General features: G+C 42.1%; 1 protein-coding gene across 2 annotated transcripts; it reads left to right on the top strand.

Annotated features, from left to right (window-relative positions):
• Positions 1 to 693: 693 nt before the first annotated feature.
• On the top strand, positions 694 to 14,845 carry mmp16b (matrix metallopeptidase 16b (membrane-inserted)). 2 transcript variants are annotated; one of them, XM_020099381.2, is made up of 11 exons: positions 694 to 1,103; positions 2,717 to 2,865; positions 3,164 to 3,178; positions 3,463 to 3,579; positions 4,612 to 4,916; positions 8,520 to 8,681; positions 9,087 to 9,304; positions 9,397 to 9,535; positions 10,420 to 10,570; positions 12,761 to 12,876; positions 13,224 to 14,845. In XM_020099381.2, exons 1-11 carry the CDS (start codon positions 975 to 977, stop codon positions 13,583 to 13,585), a joined length of 1,863 nt encoding a protein of 620 aa, XP_019954940.1. In that variant the 5' UTR covers positions 694 to 974; the 3' UTR covers positions 13,586 to 14,845. The 2 variants fall into 2 exon arrangements, with proteins under 2 accessions (XP_019954940.1, XP_019954947.1); XM_020099388.2 differs by lacking the exon at positions 3,164 to 3,178.
• Positions 14,846 to 20,108: the final 5,263 nt, after the last annotated feature.

Below are 20,108 nucleotides of genomic sequence, written 5' to 3'. Positions count from 1 at the left end.
CCAGAACACAGTCATCCGCCTCACATACCACATGGAATATACTTTGGCCGTCTGCTGCTGCTTGCCAGAGCTGGGCCACAGGTAAGCCATAGCAATACCGCATGTAGGCCAAAGGTGCCAAAGGTGGCCCAGACTTGTTTTGTGCTATTTGGGCCATGTTCACTATGGGGCTACAACTTGCTTACAGAGCACCGCATGCTTGCCAAAAGAGGCCCACTTTTGTTTTGGGATATTTGAGCCACATCTGCTGTTTTACAAGTGGGCCACAAAAAGGCCAGAAGTGCCACATCATTGCCTGAAGTGGCCCACATCCGTATGCTGGCTGAATTATTGTTGTGCATGCTTTATTTAGTTATTACACATAATAATTTTCTTCCTTATATGTTATCTCATATCTTCATCAGCACATGACTGCAGGCTGCATCCGTCTATTATCTGGGCCCATCAGGCCTTTGTTTACTATTCTTGGAATTTCAGGTCATTCTATCTGACCGTGCATGTGCGGCTTCAAATTTCCACAGAGCCGCGGGCTTTGCAGAGTAAAAGTCAAACGTGCACAGGCAGCTCTGGAGGACGATGCTGCTCCATCTCTCGTGCACTGTGCACGGCGGCGCTCAGGATGCTGCGCTGTGAGAGGAATCAAAGCGCAGGCGTGGAGTCGGGAGGGAGCCTCTATCTTGCGCAGACCTGGTACTGTACATGGCCATTGATGCTGCTGGATGGATGTAGCCCCTGATGTAAATAAGGATGGCGAGGCCAGCGCGTCTAACGTGCCGCGTTATCTCTGCTTGACATCGGAACATTTCACGCCGTCGGGATTTATTTTTTTGGAAGAAAAACAAAACGCGCGGTGCTTTTCTTTTTATTCCGTCTGAATCTGCCTTGACAGCTCGCCCGATGGTTTTCGTTTGACACAAGAGCCAAGAGCAGACGGGCGGCTTCTCCTCATAAACACTCGGGAAAAACGGGTCATTATGACCTTAGTATCCCCCAGTAAAAGAAAACCATCGGATTGCTTTTACGCGGCAGCATTCTGCTTGCTTTCCTCGCTTTGGATTCCGGGCGCCGTGTCCGGAGAGGAGGATCACCACTTCAGCGTTGAGGTAAGATAAATGGCCTTCCCTTCCCTCCCGTGCTCCATCACAAATGACCGAGCTCCATCTCCTGCACATCATCTGCCTGAGCGAGAAAAACACACACACACACACGGCCTCTCCACGTCTAATCCGTGGGCACAAACGCCATAAAGCACAACATGGAGACACGGTGAGCTCGCACATCTCTTATATGTAGGGTGCAATGAAACAGAAGGATGCTCATCTGAGGTTATTACACTGCGGTGCATGAGCTGAGCTGAGAGCCAGCTGCACATTTGGGATAACACAGACCCTCAGTGTGTATATACAACATTGTGCAGCCATGGCTTGACATAGTTTAGTGACAAGCCAGCATCAAGTCTGACATGCTGTGGCAGCATCATAGTGTTGGAGGAGATTTAGCATTGACACAGACAAGTTGCATAATAGGATTTTCTGTTTTTGTGCACCTTATTAGTTGATTCCACCCTCACAGGCTCCCCTCCCTCCAGCTTGACAAAATTAAATGCTGAGGCCGACAATCCCAAACACACAAACTCACAAATGCATCATTATTTAATTTTCTGGCTCACAGAAATCAACCACTGAGGTTTGTGTCTTTGAACAAACAAACAGGAAACACACACCCACACGATAGAGAGAAAAAAGGAGGGAGTAAACAAGGCGTTTAGCTCAGCAGAGAGAGAGGAAGAGGCAGAAAGGGGGAGGGATGGACAGAGGAGACAGCTAGTCAGATTAGCTGGAGCATCTCTCATAGTAGTGTGATGGGGAAGCAGCTGCTTGGCGTGTGCACAGCTGCGTGGAAGCGTTGGCACCTTGTGGCCCCTCAGCATCAGGATCGAGTGCTGGCAGTGACCCACGGACGGCGCTCCGTCTCACCCCCTCGCCTCAGCATCAAACTGCACTCTGGCTTTGGAGGGCGAGAGGAGGCAGGGCCCTGAGTCCTGCACATGTCCACTGATTGGCAGCCGCAAGACACAAACTCTGACTAAGGTCACTCGGAGGGATTCAAATGCAAATCTAATTTAAACCTGGAGCGATGCAGGAAAGACGATTCGAGCCAACAACAAATTATTCCCATGCAATTTCTACATAAAATATCTCTGTCTCAGTTCTTGTAATAATGAAAAAGTATTGTAGCGATGGTTTGACACCTCACAGCCTCTTGTGAGCTGCAGTATGAATTATGTATTGGCATATACTCATATTGATTTTCATTCTGGGATTGGCAGAGGACTGGAGGTTAAAGAAGCAGGTTTGTGGCTGGAATCTCGCCAGCCACCCTGGATTCACCACTTACTGGAGAAGGGAGGCAAAGTAACAAACAATACATAGTCCTCATTACCCAGCTATGGTTGTGGTGCCCTTGAGCAAGGTACCCCTGTGGAGGAGGAAGATCTGTGGTGTGTGTTTGCCACCCAGCAATAAGCACAGATATTAGAATAGACTGAAATGGTTACATGTGGGACCAAAGCTTATTAAAACACAAAATGATGGAGATTGAAGATCATATCTGCAACTAATAATAAGAAGGAGAAGATTTTCTTTTATATCTTTTTTAAGTCTTAAAATAGCCACAGTATAAAGGCCCTAATCCTTTCCCTTCTTCCCTCCACTAGGGATGGCTACAGAGGTATGGCTACCTTCCCCGCACAGAACCGGGAATGTCTGTCCTACGCTCAGCACAAACCTTGCACTCAGCCATCGCTGCCATGCAGCGTGTCTATGGTCTCAATGTCACAGGGACACTGGATGAGAAAACCAAGGAGTGAGTACACACACACACACACATACACACACACACACACACACACGTGCCATGGTCGTGCATGTACAAAACACAAGCTGAGATGCACATGCACTTCCACCAGGCTGCTGATGTTACATTAATGCAAATGCTCCACTCGTTCATCTAAAATGCAGAAGGAATGGCCATCAATATTTCAGTGAATTAGTGACGAGCAGAAACAGAGATGTTCATTTCACCCCCCATCACCTCGCCTGAAACGACCTCGGGTGAAGGTTTTTAACACTTCTCCTTCTTCTCATTTTGCATGATGATGCAGTGATATCACGCTGAGGTGAGGATTCATGTTTCGCCTCTGTATTGTGTGTGTTTTGTGAGTGTTTCTGTGACAATCTGATGTGAAATGAGTGAGATGCTACTTGGTAGTTTAGCAGTATTTTATATACACAACACTTCCTTATCCTGCTGCTGTGAGTATCTGGTACCTGTCAGGAAGAGAACTACTCAGTGTCTCACAATGCTTTTTGTCGTCTCGTGATGATGTTTACCCTCCAACTTTTACACAGCAAACATCAGTTCTCTTCTCTCCTCTCCTCTCCTCTTCTCATCTTCTCTAAGTTGGATGCAAAAGCCTCGCTGTGGAGTTCCGGACAAAATCAAAAGTGCTTCGAGGTCGCGTTCGCGGCGGTATGCACTGACAGGACAGAAGTGGCAGCGTACACACATCACCTACAGGTGAGAAGACAGTGGAGGCAGTTGTCACGGCGACCATTGAGTTAGGCTGTGCCAGTGTTAATTTTCTCAGCTCTCTCTTTCAGTCTCTCTCTCACTCTCACTCTCTCTCTCTCTCTCTCTCCATCTTTAAACACCTGGGATCACATGCCTCCTTGTGTTGTCATAGAGACTGCGCAGATACGTCACATATGTGGGGGCATGCACACAAAAATAAAGTTACAATCACACATCCAGAAACACATAGATTAACACATAATTCTGCCAATGTTTATTCTCCGGTGTATAAATAGCTCACTGGCAAAATGAAAAACATTATCTCAAGACTTGAAATCATTCTTCCTTTTTCATAGAACAAAACAAACAATTTCAGCTGAGAGGCATAGAGATTGAAGGATTTTCTCCCAACTAATATGAAATTGCTTGAAAATCCTGAGTGTAAATTGTTCGTAATCTCAGCAGAAAAATTCAAACTCTCATCTTATCTTGCCTGATTAAGCTGCGGCTTTTAATGGGTTCTGAGGAGAACCGATAAACGGGTCTGTGGCACAGCTGCAAATTGACAGGTTACAGCAGAAACAGACGATAACACTGTCAATTTATTCAAATCCTTCCTTCCTCCCTGAATTTGAATTGACGAGCCACCTTTCCTAATGGAATGTCAATCAGTGCTGAGCCGGGGCTGCTGCTGACTGCACTTTATTCATGAAAATGAGTGCAGAGGGAGGGAGAAGATTTCCCATTCCTCTCTGCCTGCCAGCGGCTGATAATGACTGCCGTGTTAAAAAGTTCAACGAAAGCTGCCGGGCTTGAAATAGTTGTGTCAAGTGCAACTTGTTTTCAGCGTCTCCTCATTTTAAAAATGTTCACTTGAAATTAATGGGATCTCAAAAGGCAGGGTTGACGCAGTATGTATTTTACTTCCTCTTCACTTGAACGTTCTGCACCATTTACAGGACATTATGTAAACTACAGCTTGCAAGGCATTTCTATTCTGTGTGAGATAGCTGTTTTTACCTGTTTTTCTTTCTGCAGCATTAAAAATGTCACGCCGAAGGTGGGCGCCCGGGAGACTCATGATGCTATACGGCGGGCGTTTGACGTCTGGCAGGGTGTGACTCCCTTACGATTTGAGGCCGTTCCATACAGTGCCCTGGAGACTGGCAGGCGTGACGTGGACATCACCATCATCTTCGCTTCGGGTTTTCACGGTGACAGCTCACCCTTCGACGGGGAGGGGGGATTCCTCGCACACGCCTATTTCCCCGGACCAGGCATCGGAGGGGACACACACTTTGACTCAGACGAGCCCTGGACCCTGGGGAACCCCAATCATGATGGTAAGTGAAAGAAATGGATGTAGACCTCTTTGTATGCAGTCTTTGGTTTCAAACCTGAATCAGGAGAGAAAGAACATGGTGGTGGTGTAAAGTAAGACAGAGTGACAAAGAACAAAGAACAGCGAGAGAAACCACAACAGTAAAGGAGGAGATAAAGATAAGGGAAAAGACAAGGAAGAAGAAATAGAGAGGTTGTTAAATGCTGAATGTTGACAGTGACGTAAAACAGTCAAGGGTTTGGAAAAAGTGCGGAAAGCACAGAGAAACAGAAAAACAGATCCTTCATCAAGAAACTAAGATACAGACTGACGTTAACCATGTAATAAAAACAAACAGATGGCCGGGCAGGAGGGCAAAGGGACGAAGATGGTGTCACGGTGCATGAGCCACGTTTAAGCACGAACCAAAAAATGCAGAGATGTCTTTGATGTTCTGTAAAGACGCATCACCCCATCTGTCAGGATATTTATCTTTTCTTCCCCCTGTGTAATAAGCTCTTCAGATGACAGGATAGAAAGCCCTGCTATTTTAAGACAGTGGGTGCTGGCACATGATTATGGCTATTCTGTTTTTAGTGAATTTGATGTAGCTCAGTGGTACCTTTCAAAAGAGGCCTGCATGAATCTAGCAGATAAACATCCATATCCATTATTCAACACAGTAGATAACTAGAAATGTTTTGTTGTTTTCCTTTTATGTTGTGTTATGTTACGCTATGATGTTAACTGTTGTGTTATATAATGTTATTTTATGTTATGGCATGTTGTGTTGTGTTGTTTTCTATTATATGTGATGTTGTTTTCCTTCAGGTGAATTCAGGTAACCTGGGACATTTTTGCAAATTTGATTTTGTGACCTATTCCGATATCTGTTTTACACATTAGGTCAACATGTTATCCCTTCTGTAATCCTTAAGATGTTTTCTAACCACACCGGATGAAATAATGAAAACTACTCAGAGGAGACATGGCACAGTTACACTTATAGGGGTTACAAATTGTGCCAAAATTTGACTTTAAAAAAAAGCCCAAATCACTTTTCTTTATGCACTTCAAGATCAATATTACCCATTTTTAAAATGCATTTCGAAAAATGACTAAGAAAATGAATGAGCAAATCTATATTATTCATATAGCCTAAATACAGAAACTTGAAAAATTAATTTAAAACATTCTCTCAAAGGTCTCTTTTTGTTTTTACTTCAGGAAGTCCCAAAGTGCATATTTCCTCCATTTAGAGAATTTAAATGAGTGTCCCAGATTACCCAAAGCATGCAGTCCCACATTACCAATCATGTTTGATAAAGTGGGACGACTAAAAAACTAATCACACAACAATAACTCAATGAATATTTTGTTGCTTGAACTCATCACAAACATAATTTGATAACAATTATGAACATTGTCTAATTTATTTATGATTCATATCCTTTACATTAATCTTGTCAGAATCCTGTCACTGACCTTGTTGTGCAATCAGAAAATGAAGTCATGTGATTTCAGTCACATGATATCCGTGCTAACCTATAGTGAAAGTCCTGTTGACCAGATTTTGTTAGAAGAGGATATAAACAGACTGAAGCCGTGATGTGCCACATTACCCAATGTCCCAGATTACCCGAATGTTGTGTTACATTATGTTATATTGTGTTATATTATGTTGTGCTATGCTATGGTATGTTATGCTCTGTTGTTTACTGTTGTGTAATGTAATGTAACTTTACATTGTGTTATTATGTAAGGGGTTATGTTGGTTTATGTCATGTTGTGTTGTGTTACATTATGTTAGGTCAAGTTATAAGGTCAGTTTATTACGGATCCTGTTAAGTCATGAATTCTGTATTGTCTAATGTCATATGATTATGTGTTGTTACGATGAATGTATTAAATTAAGGCATATGAGGGTATAGTAGGTTATGTCAGATTCGATTGTTATGAATCATATGCATAGTGACGTTATGTCAGTTGTGTTACCTTTTGTCAATTTGGGTTATACTGTATTTTGTTTTTATAGATATATAACATACAAGCGGACAATCATTGTCACTGCAGCCAATTTTTAAAGAAATAAGCTATACAATGTGTAGCCCTAATGTATAGACCAGAATATCTTATTGCCAATTGTACATAGTGTGTGTGTGTTTGTGTGTGTGAGTGTGTGTGCGTGTGTGCCATACACGTACATTCTATTTTCCCATCAGAGTTTGAAATGGGTAACTGCTGCTGGCCACCCGTCGGCTCCCCTTCCTCTCTCCTCACACTCCTGTCATTTGTCTCAGACTCACAAGTGAAATTCCTCGCACACTGTCCCACGGTCATCCATGTGGAGAGCTGAGGCTGATTCTGAACAGCTCCTGTCTCCGCCTATGTGGCAGTGCAGCTTTTAATGGACTTTCACAGCAGTGTCATTGTAAATGTTGCATGTCGACATGTGTGCTAATGGTAGCTCCAGCCTCTCTCCTGGGAGTCCTTACTGGACAGTTTGGGAGGTGAAAGATGCTGGTTGTGTTAGATGCATGGGGGAGGGGAAGGTGCAACCTTTCAGCTGCTGGCTGATGGTCAGTGGTTGGTCGGCGCTGCACCGCTGGCAGGAGTGGATATCATGTTTTAAAGGGCAACAATCTCCTCGGGACAGCTTCAGTCAGAAGCTGTATGTAAATGCTGTACTTTTTCTAAATCAGGCTGACACTATGAGCTGAGTGCTGACCATAGACACTGCCCATGACATTTTTATCTTTTTCATTTGTGTGTGTGTTTGAATGTGAGATGAACTATACCCACTATGTGTGTGCTTGTGCTGGGCTAACATTTCTACGTGTTCAGTGCGTATGTGGTCATATAAACGTGTTTGTTTGCTGTGGGCGGCAACGTGAATGTGTGTCCCGTCGATCTCTGTGAGCTGCGGCTCGTGTGGCTTATCTTCTCTTATGAAGAGTAAGAGAAAGAAAAGTGCTCACACTCGGCAATACCTCTACTAATCTTTATTTATACTACAGTGCCCCATATCAGCTCAATGCAGATTATCTCCGGATCGCAGGGCTGCAAGTAATGATTTCTTTCATTTTTGATTACTCAAGCAGTTATATGACAACAGCACATTTAATGGTTTTACTATGAAAAGATGGCATCACATATTATAAAGGTGTAAAGCAAATAAAGAAGTACAGTCCCAAACCACTAGATATTCAGTTTACAATGACTTAAACCAGAGAAAAGATTTTAATTATCATGTGTAAAAATCTTCAAAAAGCAAATGTTTGTAATTTTCTGCTTTATGGCTGAATTACAATCAAATTGTTGCTGATTTATGTCGGAACATTGAGTAATCAAGTGAAATCACTTAAGAACTGGGAGAAGACTGATCTCCTGCATATGTTCCCACATGTGTTTTATATTAACATGCTCTGAGTCCTGCAGCACATTGAGCCATGAGCTCACTGGAGTATGTGGCACCACAGGAAAATGTGGATGAAATGATAATTAACAGATGTCCAGAATTTGTACGATGGTGGAATTTTCTGTTAATCTTAATGTAAGATTCAGTGTGTCTGTTTCCGTCATACGTATCGTGTGATCAGGGCAGTTGTCCTCTTCCCCTCTCCAGGTAACGACCTGTTCTTGGTTGCGGTTCACGAGTTGGGCCACGCCCTCGGTCTGGAGCACTCCAACGACCCCACTGCTATCATGGCTCCTTTCTACCAGTACATGGACACAGAGAACTTCAAACTACCTCACGATGACCTGCAGGGCATCCAGAAAATCTATGGTAACTCTCCACTTTATACATTGTAGTATCTGTCTTTAGTCTGTAAATCAGAGATTATGTGGAAGTAACTCTTTTCTGCAATAACAACACGTCTGTATTGCTCCAATATCCTGAAGCTTTGAAGCAACTTAATCACAATTACAAACTGCTGCTGCATAAGTTACATCGGGCTGAATGGAAGAATCATTTGTCATCTGTTAAATAGGTCAGCCAATACTCATTCTCAAAACACCATGAGTCAGCTATCACAGCTCAGAAGAGTCATCTGTGATAAATAAGTTTCAAGCTCAAGTTACAAGTTAATTATTATACTGCAAACACCAATACTAATACTTCAGACATTAAGTTAGATAAAAGCCCAGCAAGTGAATAAAATAAATAAAATCATGTTTTGTTTCTCTTTAGGTCCACCGGACAGATCACCGCAGCCTACCAGGCCCCCACCCACGGTCCAGTCGCCTCGCTTCCACCCTCCCTCGGACCCCCGCAAGCATGACCGCCACGCCAGACCCCACCGCCCTCCACAAGGGGCCAAGCCCTCCAACCCCAACTCCAAACCCAACATCTGTGACGGAGGCTTCAACACCCTGGCCATCCTGCGACAGGAGCTTTTTGTGTTCAAGGTAGAGGAGATCATCAGACTACGATGATGATGAAGATGATGATGATGATGATGATGATGATGATGATGATGATTCCTTATCTTTTTCAATAGGACCAATGGTTCTGGAGGGTTCGGGATAACTCGGTGGTCCCTGGTTACCCCATGCAGATCAACTACTTCTGGAAAGGCTTGCCTCCCAAAATTGATGCCGTCTATGAAAACAGTGAAGGGAAATTCGTATTTTTTAAAGGTAATAAAAACAAGATCAATAATTCTTATTCAAATGTAGCATGTTGAGTTTTTAACACGAGTAGAGCTAATGGTTTTAGCCAGCGCCAAGAAACACGGCAAAGTACCAAAAAAGTCTTTAACAAGTAAACATGGACGTAAAAAGCAGCAATGCAATGAAATGCATTCAACACATTCAACTGACTTCGTGTATCCCCATTTTTAATTCATTAGAAAGTGTGAACTCTTTAATCATATATTCATATTTTGTCATATAGCAATATACATACGTACATACAGTCGCTGACTGCGAGGTTGTATATATATATCACTATGACTGTGAGGTTGTTTTTTCCTTCTCCACGATAACAGAGCGGGTACACGTCTGGTACAGACATCCGTCCATCAGGCAGATTAACATGACATCTGTCACCCAGTGGGATCAGAGTGCCTCATGCTTTATTTATTCACTCAGGGGGACTTAACTGTGTGTTGTGTGTGCATGTGTGCGTGCATGTATGTGTGTCTAGCTACTTACTGGGAGGACACCACCACAGCAGCTCTCCTCAAACTGCCTCAGGCACTTCTGATCAAACTGAATTAAAGGCAACAATGGCTTCAATAAAAAACAACAAGTCTCGGCGGAGATGCCTTCAGAGCATCATCTGGCTGTTTATTGTATTATAGATAACACAGCATAGATTTCCTGCTGCAAAGGTATTTTGTGAACAAGGTGATACACCTGACCTTTGAAATCATGTGAATAGAAACAAATAAACTCACACAGAAGGTTGGAGCCGGCAGTGCATTTGCAAAAATACCAAAAAAAAAAATGTTTTTGAGGTCATCTTTATGATAATGTCTTTGTCCCAGAGCCTCCTAATGCTGCGTGTGTGTGTATTTTAGGAAACCGTTTCTGGGTCTTCAAGGACACAACTCTCCAGCCTTCGTACCCTCAGGACATCTCGCTGTTCGGGAGCGGCATGCCCACTCAGAGCATCGAGACAGCTGTCTGGTGGGAGGATGTCGCCAAAACCTACTTCTTCAAAGGAGACAGGTCTGTGTGGAATGATTATTAGTGCTGTCATGAAGTGAAGCACTGGGGCAGAACTGTAATCAGCACTCTGAGCACCATTCCAGTCTTTTGTTAACACAGTAAACTATGTTAGCAGATGACATTTCACAGCCCATTTTAATCTGGTTTTGTAAGTATGATAATTTTGTATATTTGTCTCTGCCTTCTCCTTCGTTCCCTGTTTACTGATGCAATGTTTGTCTGTTTGGACAAGCTTATGATTTTTGGGCTGTTGCCCATGAAATGCTAAATAATAAGACATGTGTGCATCTTTAATTACGGCATGGATAATTTGGTGTCCTTGCAGATCCGTAAACAAGTTGCTGATGAAACCAATGATTACCTCTTTAAAGGAGACATATTAGATTCATATTCAGGCTCATAATTTTAATTTGGGTTATTATTTAAAAATGTTTACATGCTCCAATGTTCAGAAAACACCACCTACTACTCAATGCTTGGTTTTAGCTCCTGTCCATTGAAGTCCCCCCCCGATAAAGTTCCCTATGATTCGCTCCGCTCTTGTTTTACCTCGCTTTTTTAGGAGGCGTTCCAGACTAGCCTTTAGGTAGCATTATGCTAATATGGGGCATCAAGACGTCACATGACTGTGATATATAACTGTCAATTGCTGCTGCTCCTCTTTTCAGCCTCTGTCTGAAACACTTGGTTTTAGCTCCTGTCTTTAAGGCTCTCGCTGATGAAGCCAGTCTCTGATTGGCTGGTGTGTGTGTATAATATTTCTCCTTTAACAACCGATAAATTCTGTTGTTATGACCCAGTGTTGGACCATCATTGGGAATGAAGATTATGTTACTTCAGAGTTTTAAGTCCTTTTCTGTCAAGTATTTATATGAATGTGTGTGAATGTATTGAATTATTCATGGCTGCAGTCATTCACCTGCAGTTGGAAGTGAAATCGTTCCAAAACAGCCACATCAGAGAATCTGTTGTTTATCTTTCTGCATCGCAAGAGTGCTGAAGTTTGACGGAGTGCCAGTGTGACTCACGTGTTTGTTCAGCTGTCATGATAAATCATATCCAGAGAGGTCAGGGGACCCTGTGGTTAAAGCTGACAAAATGCCAGGTCATGATACTGTCATCCCTCAACCTGCTGCTGCACATCACGACCAACAGGACATGATGATTTCTTTTTCTGGAAGAAGGGCATTTTTGTCTAACATAAAGAAATGAAGTTATATGCAAAGATGTGCGTGTATGTGTGTGTGTGAGCAGCAAGCGAGAAGAAGTGTGATCGATCACAGTAATCGGTAAAACAAATGTGTGGCAGCTGAACAGTGTGGAGCATTGTTTGACCTGCTGCCGTGTGACTTCAGTCAGTTGCTGATCACAACATGACCAGATAGAGATCAGATGCTGTTGTTTTACATGTGGCCACAAGGTTCAGCAGATACAGACAAGTCCAGTGCAAAGTGAAATTTTGTCCTTCTACAATATGAAGATATGCAGATAAAGAAAAGATATTCATTTCCTGCTGCATCACAGAGCTCAACAGGCTTTAATAAACTTGTCCTGTAGAGTAATGACTACATGCTTGGTCACTGGTTAATTAAGAGTCGGTTCTTTGTAATTTTCTCTGCCGTTTAAAAGCATCAGACACCACAGCACCTCAGATATCACCATACTGTTGCTGTGGAGTCGAGCTCAACTGATATATCGGTTTTGCCGATATAGATGTTAAAGTTTGGCAAAATGCGGCGATGTGATTTTTTTTTTTACAGAATAAACAATGCAGAAAATATCAGATTTTTCTATTTTATGTTTATATTTAAAAAAATATATTTTCTCAATTGAAGGTCTATATATGTGGGTGAATTTGTGTTTAATGGTCATATATATTAATGTTTATAGTAAATCTGTAAAATCACATTTCTTATAAGGGTTCGATAACAGCATTTTAGGAATCATTGCCATTTCTTTTTTTATTGGAATATTTTTACACCCTAATATCGGTATTGACAAGGCTCTATTTTTTGAGGGCACCAGTGTTAAAAAACGCAGGTCATGTAGCTGTTGTTCATATTTCTGTGTGACAGAAATTATACATTCTTGCAAAAATGCAAAAAACTATTATTCCCTCCTGGATGGTATATTTTTCAACATGTATACTCTGTTTTGACAGCTGCACTCTTTCTGTCTCTCTTATTGTAGATACTGGAGATACAATGAGGATATGAGGACCATGGACCCAGGTTATCCCAAACCCATCACCATCTGGAAGGGCATCCCTGACTCTCCACAGGGGGCTTTTGTGGACAAGGCCAACGGTATATGTTCACTTGACTGATTTAAAAACTAGTTAGTGATACTGGAAATACTGTAAATATCATTACATTACCATAGTGACTTGCAAAAGTTTAATCTTTGATAAAGGTATTTGCCAAATACAGTTAACGTCAGAGGTTGTGTTTGGCATTTGAAATTATTATTTTAATTCTGAATGCAATGAGATGTAGGCATGTGTATGTTTTCCAGATTAAATGTTCAAGACCATAAAAAATGTTTGTTCATATCAGTTATTGGAGGTTGGATCATCTGCACACATCAACAAACACTTTCTTTCTTTGTTCTGAGATGTGTATAAGTAAACGTGTCCCATAATCCCTCTCTCCAGGCTACACCTACTTTTACAAGGGGAAGGAGTATTGGAAGTTCAACAACCAGCTGCTTCGCGTGGAGCCCAGCTACCCAAGGTCCATCCTGAGGGACTTCATGGGCTGCGACGGCCTCCCCGCAGACCCCGACTGGGACTGGAGCCCCCCGGCGGCAGAAGAGCGCCACTACGACAGCGGCGACGTGGACGTTGTCATCAAACTGGACAGCGTGGGGGGCACGGAGAAAGCAGTGGCCATCGCCATCCCCTGCGTCCTGGCGCTGTGCATGATGGTCCTCCTCTACACCGTTTTCCAGTTCAGGAGGAAGAGCACGCAGCGCCACATACTGTACTGCAAGCGCTCCATGCAGGAGTGGGTCTGAGGATCTGACTGTTGCATAGGGAAGGATGTGAAGCTCTGTTAAAGGTCTAGTTATTGCTCGAAGCCCTAAGTACTGTAATTGGAGGCACTTTAAAGGGTGCAGTACGTGAGGATTGCCATGTTGGCAGATTTTAAAAATTGCTTTCACGGAAAAACGTGCAGGCTGTAAGGAGGCAAAACGATCAGCAGAACTCAACTGAACACAGTGAGGGAGCCACTTCTCCTATGTCCAGCTAATATGTATGTATCTGCTTTTTTCTGTATCTTGGAATGAACTCAATTAAGTGAGACAGAGTTAAGCTCCTGTAAGTGGGACCTTTGTCTATCCTCATCTCTGCACGTCGCTTAAAAAGCCCCTAGCACTAACTTCAGTGGACAAATTAGATATAGGCTTCTTCTTTACCATTTCTTAATTAAAACGCCCTGAGCTCTGCTTTTTTTTTTTAATTTAGGGTCCCTGTAAAAGATGATTTATTGTGTGGAGGACTGATACACAAACCAAATATGACCTTTTCTTCCAAAGAGGATTACTGCTCGATGTTGTTTTTTTGATGGGATATTTTTCCTCCACGGAACGAGCGTTGTGGCATCATGCTCCGATTTTCTTTTTTTGCCATTTCTATTCATATCCACCCGTCTGCTCTGTAATCTGTGGGGATGGGAAGCAGCCGTTAGTAAGAGGTGGGAACTCAAGACGGTTGTGGCGGTCTGTCTCCAAAACAGGGGCCAAAAACCTCTCTGCAATATTAATGAGACTGCCTTAATCACAGATTGCTTAAACTCCCCTTCTCTTTCTCTCTCTGTTTCTCTGGTGACGGGGGACCGAGCGACGCAGCAGGAATACAAACAAAATATGAAGGCGTTGATCAGATCCCATAATGCAACTTGACAACCAGTGGTTAAGGACAGTTTGATCCACCATTGCTCCATTGCTTTTAAAAAAGCTGTGCTAAATACTGCGTGGCGTTCACTGGAGGGTGTGAGAGAGACGGCGAAGGTTAGTTGTGTGCGCGTGTGAAAGGGAGATTAATTACCCACATTATATATGTACTGGACTCTGGTGTCAGTTATTGAACAGCCAACATCCTGCTTCCCTTGCTTTCCTGCCAGGTTTGGATGCTTATACTCCAAACAAGTCTCAGTCCGTGGGTCTTAAGCAACTTTACTGATCCATATTTTGTTTAGTTTTCGATTTTCGTACAAAGTTTTGTAAGTTTACATGATACTTGACATCGCACAGGACAAAGTGAGGAGGAGGAGAAAAGGAGAGGAAAAAAACGATAGGTGTCCATTTTCCCCCCGTTTTTTAAATAATAGAAGAAAATCCACTCTGCATATCTAGTTAACAGCAGCCAGTGCTTTTGCTCAGTTGCTCCATCTTTTCACCAAGTTTTATCAAATAATTCTACTTTTCGAGGAACTATAAAGCAAAATAATTATTGTAAAAAAAGACAAAAAGGAAAAAAAAGTCTAAACACTAAGATGAATTAATCAGTATTAATAAAGAAAATTAATTAAACAACATAAAACTGGTTTTGGTGGCATGATCAATAATTGGACCAGGGTATTTTATGCACTGTAATGACAATTAACCGCCATACTAAAAATACACATACATTAATTAATTACTAATAAATATCTATAGAACTACTCTAACATTGCTGATATTTACAGACGTATTGGAAAAACAAAACCAGCAAAATCTTTTTTTGATTTCGCACATATATATCATGTAATATGACGTTACACATATATATCATACATACAGTATATGTTAACAATTTATCAGGTAAGTATGAACGACAACATGGTAGATTTTATATCTGAGGTGAGATGGAGCTAAACTGAGCAGAAGCTTTTTCTCTCCCCATGTATTCTGATAAATGCAGCGCACAGCCTGGATCATCATGAAATATATTGTGTCGTTATTGCCTTTGGTTGCCTAGCATACATGTAATGAGAGCCCCCCCCCCCCCAGATAACGTGTCTGTGAGAGTTCATGACATGATTTGTTTTATATCTCTGCTCCATGGTTCTTTTAATTCTTTTACTTGAAAATGGTCACCGGACATCAGCGGCAGGATATCTGATGTAAGCTTCCGTTGAGATTAAAGCAACACTAAGTAGCTTTTTACTGAGCAACAGCGCCCTCTGCAGCCACATGTGTTAAAATATGTTGGGCTCCGTGTCTGAGTGATTCATTGATTTTAATGAAAACGAAAAACAAAGTATGAGGTAAAACTCCATAAACTGAAACACAAGTAAATGGTGGACAATAGCCATGATGCCTCGCTGAATATTGGAGATAAATGCTGTTTTTTAATTAATTCTAAGTCTTTTTTAACTGATCTACAGCTCGGCATTATTCTTGAGATTGCTGGGTCTGATTCTGGCAATTTAAGCTGCGGCTATCAGTCACAAATCTCACAAGAGATCATACCTGCCCATTCAAGTAACCTATTGGTGAAGGGGGTGGAACGTCACCATGCAGCTATTTTAAGGTAAATCAAAAAAGTTACATGGTGTTGCTTTAAGTCAATGCCATCGTAGAACATATCAGAGAGGAAATCTGAGTCAGTGGTTTGAAGTTATCAATGTTGTTTTCTCTCATCATCATTTATTAGGGGAAGATACCTAAAAAGTAAAAAAGGGCAATGCATGTCATTGTAAACTAAGATGTCACACTGACGGATCATCCGGACGTTATTGTACTAGTCAGTCTTTCTCTTTGTGGTCAAATAAAGTGACTGGTCAGCGTCGCAGGTTCCTGCCTGTCATCTGTTACTGGCTTCCAGTCTGTTCTCCCCCCACTTTCGATCTTCAGGCGATTCTCAAAGGGAAGTAAACATTTAAAAAGGAAGGTGCTGAAATGCTGTGCATTAAGGTGGAAACACAAAACCTTTGGCTCAGTGTCATACGGACGTCTCATATGAGTTTGTGTGTTTGTGGTCCGGGGTCTGATGGCTCCATCGAGTGTGAGTTAAAGACGGCCAGTGAGGCGAGTCCGTACTGTATTTATTGCTGTATTTATTCATCTGTGCTCAGCACTTCAGATCTCAAGAAACCGCCAATAAAGTTTGTTTGAAATGCAATGATTTTTTTTCCCCTCACTGCTACAGAGTAATCCTCCTCCTTCTGTTACTGCCTCAACAAACAATTCACCTGGTGTGAATGTTTATTTCCATCACTGAGAGGTAAAACACATTTACATTGGTCCTTTTGATACTGAAATCCACCTCCGGCATTTTAAATGTGGACTTAGGTGTAAGCGTGAAGTCTCAAGGCTCCGACCCCGTCCTCCGTTCATCGCCAGACTCTTCAGTGCTTTCTGTGTTTGCCTTGACTCATGCTGCTAAGCATTAGGGCTAACCTGGAGTGTCGTTAAAGGAAGTAGATTGGGCTGAATAGACCGAGGTCGATACACCAGAGAGGCAAGGGTGCAGAAGAATGAGCGATTTTGCAGATGAGCTCTTATACACGGACTCGTGGTGCGTGCACTCCGAGGCATAGTGTCTGAGAAATGAACATGAGATGTACATAAACACAGAGTGTATACTGTCTGCTTGGGAGAGTTTTGTTTTTAATCCATCATGATCCATGGATAAAGAAAATGCTGTGTGTTGTAAATAAAACAAGTGCATAACGAGAGTGTCCTGTATCATGTTCTCACACGTGTTCCTTTACAATACCCTTCACTTGGTTTGCATAAGAACAACACTGTCATGGTAAAGTTCAGCATGAAAGTAAAAGACTAACACATGAGGCAAATTTCCTCGAGCAGTGTCACAATAACAGAGACCCCAAAAATGAAAGGTTCAGTATGTAGAAGGTTAGTGCTGATGTCTTCAAGAGAAACATTGTCTTGTTCCACATCCTTTGAGAAGCTTCCTGACTGGGTCAGTCCACGTCCTGTTTGAGGAACAATAGATACAAATGTGCCACAGTATAGGTCATAAGCCAAGCCTTCTCCAGGTTAGTGGATGGGACATGGACCGTAGTAAAGAATATCAAACGTCAAATCCATTTTTGTCAAACGTGGAATCTGTCCTTTTAGGTCATCACACTGATGTGATTTTTTTTAGGAACACTTTGTGGATATGTTCCAGAGTCAAGGGTTATGTGCTTAAGATGAGCAGATGAGAAGACCCCAACCCTAACCCTCATGAGAAGAACACACAGCAACAGAGCTTGGACATCGTAGTCTTATAGCTGGTGGTGGGAAATTTCAACCCCTTTTTTAAATAAGGAGAGTGAGAATGCTTTGGTGCTTGAGGTGTGGCCAACTAGACGGCTTGTGATGACAGATGCATCTTATAGCTTCATCCGGGGAACCTTGAATTTGATTACTGTCATTTACCCTGAAAACTTCCTTAAAGAACTTGTGAAACAATAAAACAAGGAGTTTAAACTCAGCCACTGGAAATCATTGCATCTTGTGAAACCCCCCACCCCCTAACCCCCCCTGGTCAAACAAGCAGAAAACACACCTTAAACAGAAACCTGGGATCTCAGTTGCTTTTTACTGAAGTCATGAGTCAAAATAGCATGACTGGCCATGCTGCATTTTCAGCGTCTTTCATCCCTACGCCATGACCGACTTTGTGTGCTTCATCAATTAGGAACAAATGACCCTCCATCCATTCAACAATGAATTATCTGATGCTTATTCAAGCTCAGGTCACGCTAGGAGCAAGTAAAACAATGTGCCTTCACCAACTAAGACGCTTTGCAAAGGAAACCGACTCTTCTACTTTAGATTTTGCTTAATTTTCAAAGTTATATTCTAGTTTAATATCTAATTCACTCCTGATGCTGCAGAGATCTGCTTGTATATACAATACACCATATAGCAGCAGCTTGTGCAGCCTCAAGGGGAAGGCCACCATTCACCAGTAGTTTCCTGTGACATCAGACTTGCAGGCTCGATATGAAGTCGTCTACAAAGAGCTTTTAGCATCTCAGGCCTGTTGTAGTCTTAAAGTCTTTATGACATAAGTGAAGAGTTAAGCACTTTTCTCTGAAGACGCAGCGGGAGTCACACAGAAACGTGATCACCCAGATCACAAGATATATAAGTGACTGCATGGTAAAGAAAAGACGTGCGTGAAATCACGTCCTTCATGAACGACGCCTGATGATCAGTTGACCCATTGTTCCTTTGTTAATCAGTGAGACAGATTAAAGAGAAGAGGAGCAAATGTTTGTCAGTGTGGTTGGTTCGTCCAAATGTAAAGTAAAAAAAAAGAAAAGAAATGTTAATGTCTTCAAAAATATTTTAATTTTCTACTTTTTTATTTGACTCACCCATAATTAGATGTTTGCTTCTCTGCCCTGATAGTCTCCAATAGTGGTGAACTAAGCTTCTAATATTAAAGAGACTTATTACAAAAGACAATAACTTTTTATTTAAAAATATGTCTCTGATTATTCTTTCATATTATGTAACTATTGAGTCATTCATGGACACAGAATTAGATGAAATTAACCCAGATTATGATTTTCTGGGGGAATTTAAAATTAGGCTTATTGTGATAAAGCTCAGAGCAATCAACTTCTACCAAATGTTGTCTCTCACGATCATGATCTGTTACTGTTAAATCATTTCAGATAAAATAATATCCAAATAAATAACCCAAATTGTGGTTTTGGTGAATATCTGCCAGATCCAAATTAAGATATTTTTGTGTTTGAGTTAAACAACAGCTAAGGGTAAAGTAATCACCACAAGACCACGGAGTGACTAAATCAAATCAATTTTCAGCATCATCACTGACTGTCTTGTATAAATGGGCTCGTGGGGGGACTCACCACTCACACCACTCACACCACTCTCTGCACAGCTGAAGGAAACCTGTTCCAGTCGTGACCATGAAGACTCTGCTGCTGGCCTCTGCTCTCTTTGCAGGACTCCTCTTTGCAGGCTCCTCGGCTGCAGCCCCTGTCTCCATCACTCCGGCTCCCTCTCTGTACCACGCCTTCTGCAGAACACTGTGGTGAGTGGAGGATTTCTGAATTGGGAGGATTAGAATGTTTTATTTCACGTTTGAAGCTTGAACGTGTCCAAACTGTGTCGTTTCCTCTTCTCCTGCAGGCTCTTTGCAACACCCTGTACTGATATCGCCACCACAATGGTGATGCAGATTAAAGCTCTCAGCCCTCTGGCCGGCTGCGACGTTTGTCAGTATGAGGTAATTCTTCTTCTCGATGGATAGAATTACAATAAACAACATACTGTATACATTGTGTAACAGCAACTTGCTTTCTTTTCTAGCTTGTGTCCGTCACCCCTCATGCCATCAAAGCCAACCACACCTCCATCGATGGGCTTCAGGCTGAGACAATAACCTTCAACTTCAGTCCCACTGTAATGACTGGCGGCTGCCGTGTCACTGTGAGTATCAGTTGCATTCAACTTTCAACTGACTTCTATTAAATAAGGACAAACAGTTGACTGACAAAGACATGTTCACCTCTTTTAAATCATGTATAAACAGTGTATAAACTATAAGTTGGTGTAGTGTTTT

This window comes from Paralichthys olivaceus, chromosome 16 (assembly GCF_024713975.1).
Source record: "Paralichthys olivaceus isolate ysfri-2021 chromosome 16, ASM2471397v2, whole genome shotgun sequence".
NCBI classification, from domain to species: domain Eukaryota; kingdom Metazoa; phylum Chordata; class Actinopteri; order Pleuronectiformes; family Paralichthyidae; genus Paralichthys; species Paralichthys olivaceus.
The sequence above is the reverse complement of the archived record's forward strand: the minus strand, read 5'-3'. Positions and strand labels throughout refer to the sequence as shown.

Excerpts from the sequence above, each read along its gene's own strand:
- mmp16b (XM_020099381.2), top strand. The coding sequence starts at position 975 with ATGACCTTAGTATCCCCCAGTAAAAGAAAACCATCGGATTGCTTTTAC. Across the intron at positions 9,536-10,419 it reads GAAATTCGTATTTTTTAAAG|GAAACCGTTTCTGGGTCTTC; the intron begins GTAATAAAAACA and ends TGTGTATTTTAG. Across the intron at positions 12,877-13,223 it reads TTTTGTGGACAAGGCCAACG|GCTACACCTACTTTTACAAG; the intron begins GTATATGTTCAC and ends CCCTCTCTCCAG.